Raw genomic sequence first — 2,376 nt, forward strand, 5'->3', positions numbered from 1 at the left:
TAAGCAGTTTTTGCATTGCGGTGAGGTAGGATTCAAACCAGGTAGGATTCAAACCAGTTTGCAAACGGAGTGCATTACCACCATCTGCTGGACTGAGGTGCAATGGCAAGTGTACCCTGTAGCCTCGTTCTGGCCACCGGGTGAATAAGGCGAATAGTTGATTTCACATTAACCCAATGATGTTTGATTCTTCCTGGATGAAATTGGAAGGTGGAGATTTGTAATGAAATGGCTATTGTGAGTTAATTATTTCTGCATTGGTAAAGACTGTGTCACATTGATAGCCAGTCTTTTGTTTATTTCGTTTTTGAATAGTAGTGTGTTCTTCACGCAGATTCCAACTGAAAGTCTTGTGATTGTAATCACCAAGTGATGGCAGCAAATGAAACCAGAGGTCAGTTCTAACACACTAACACATAACAACAACACATTGTAGGGGGAACATTACTAACCTCCACCAAAGCGTATTACTGTGCTCCAGAACGCTCAGCAGTCTATTATCATTATTATCACCGCTAGTGCATCATGTAGGAGTTCTCAGTTTTTTTTTTTTTTTTTTTCTGTTGACTTTCTGATTTTTTTTTGTCAACGATTCCCGGGACATCTAAACACTGGGGCAAGTTATTGGTCCCTGAGGGTTCAGTTCAGGGACTTCCGTCCATTGGGGGCTGTACAATAAATACATTTAACATGTTTAAGGCACCCAGTAACAGTTTTTGTATAACGTTTCCAATATAATTTTGATGACACAATACCCCATAACATCACAAACAGCAAATTTCGTTCATGGTGCCTTTAAACTGTTAGCAAGGAGTGGCAATATAATCCAAAATTTTAACCAAAGGGAAGCATTTTGGATATATTGTTTAGAAGCAATGGAGCACCCAGGTCTTTAATGAAGTTATTAACTTAACTTGATTTCTGTAAATACCTCAGTAGTAGACAGTGTCAGCACTATGGTCAACTGCAGTTGTTTTAAATGACAGTGACATTTATTTGCGTTTATGACTGAATTCTAGGAGCATTGCACAGGAGGATGGTGCTGGTGGGGAAGACTGGATCAGGAAAAAGTGCAACAGGAAACACCATCCTGGGAAGAAATGCTTTTGAAAGCAACGCTCTGCCCAGTCACGTGACTGACGTGTGTGAGAAACACGACGGGGAAGTGGAGGGCAGAGACGTTGCCGTGATCGACACGCCGGGAATCTGTGACAGGAACAAGACGGAGGAGCAGATGAGGAAACTGATGGCCAACTGCATCAAGCTGTCCCTCCCTGGACCCCACGTGTTCCTGCTGGTGATCAGACTGGGAGTGAGATTCACAGAAGAGGAAGAAAATGCCGTAAAGTGGATCCAGGACAACTTTGGAAAAGACGCGTCACGTTACACGATTATATTGTTCACTCATGTAGATCAGCTGAAAGGTATTACTGTGGAGGATTGCTTAAAGCATGAGAGTCTTAATAGGATTTACAATAGCTGCGGAGGAAGGTACCTGCCATTCAACAACAGTGATAGAAGTAACAGAGAACAGGTACGACATCTTCTGGAGAAGATTGACAACATGCTTCAGGTAAATGTAGGAGAGTTTTACACCAACAACATGTACAAGGAGGCTCAGAGAATGATCAAAGAAGAGGAGGAGAGAAAGAGACAGGAGGAGGAGAGGAAAAAGGAGGAGGAGAGAAGGAGACAGGAGGAGGAGTGGAGACGGCAGGAAGAGATACGAAAAGAGGAGGAGAAAAGGAGGTACGAAGATGAAAGAAGACGAGAAGAAGATAGAAGGAGACAAGAGGAGGACAGAAGACGACAGGAGGAGGACAGAAAACGACAGGAGGATGAAAGAAGAAGGGAAGAAGAGGATAGAAGGAGAGAAGAAGAGGAAAGGAGAGTGGAAGAACAGAGAAGAATGCAGGACGAGATCAGGAGACAACAGGGAAACTCGTGCTTCAGGAGATGTTGTCCATGCTTGTACGCAGATCCAGAAAGAGAACTATGACATTGTGGCCTATGGCCTACTGTACTATGAGCATCACATTTATTTTCAGCATTATTCTTTGTGAATCACTTTGAATGCGATTATATGTTATACTGCATTTCATGTCTCTGGAACAGATTCAGAAAGGCTATAGGTGACTGTTATACTGCATGTCTGTTTACTGTGCAACTATGTAAACATATACATTACTGATGAAGTGGTATTATAGAAGGCCTAACAGCTAGAAATACCACAATACATTATAAAGCTTGTTTTACATTTATAATGCTACCATTAATCTTGAAGTTGTTTTTTCTTCTTGTTATTTTGTAACTGATAATACATATAAATAGGTCACCTGCAGTAGAAAGAAAGCAAACATTTGAGACCACACGATT

General features: G+C 41.7%; 1 protein-coding gene across 1 annotated transcript; it reads left to right on the forward strand.

The window, feature by feature from the left end:
* The first annotated feature begins 332 nt into the window (after nucleotides 1-332).
* Nucleotides 333-2,002, forward strand: LOC143124262 (GTPase IMAP family member 9-like). The gene is made up of 2 exons (XM_076285682.1): nucleotides 333-394; nucleotides 1,020-2,002. Exons 1-2 carry the CDS (start codon nucleotides 373-375, stop codon nucleotides 1,997-1,999), a joined length of 1,002 nt encoding a protein of 333 aa, XP_076141797.1. The 5' UTR covers nucleotides 333-372; the 3' UTR covers nucleotides 2,000-2,002.
* The last annotated feature ends 374 nt before the right edge of the window (nucleotides 2,003-2,376 follow it).

Source organism: Alosa pseudoharengus, unplaced genomic scaffold, assembly GCF_046254945.1.
Source record: "Alosa pseudoharengus isolate Yale_2024_CS ecotype anadromous, Long Island Sound unplaced genomic scaffold, YU_APseudo_1.1 YU_APseudo_1.1_scf_1, whole genome shotgun sequence".
Classification (NCBI taxonomy): Eukaryota; Metazoa; Chordata; class Actinopteri; order Clupeiformes; family Clupeidae; genus Alosa; species Alosa pseudoharengus.

Excerpts from the sequence above, each read along its gene's own strand:
- LOC143124262 (XM_076285682.1), top strand. The coding sequence starts at position 373 with ATGGCAGCAAATGAAACCAGAG. Across the intron at positions 395-1,019 it reads GGCAGCAAATGAAACCAGAG|GAGCATTGCACAGGAGGATG; the intron begins GTCAGTTCTAAC and ends ACTGAATTCTAG.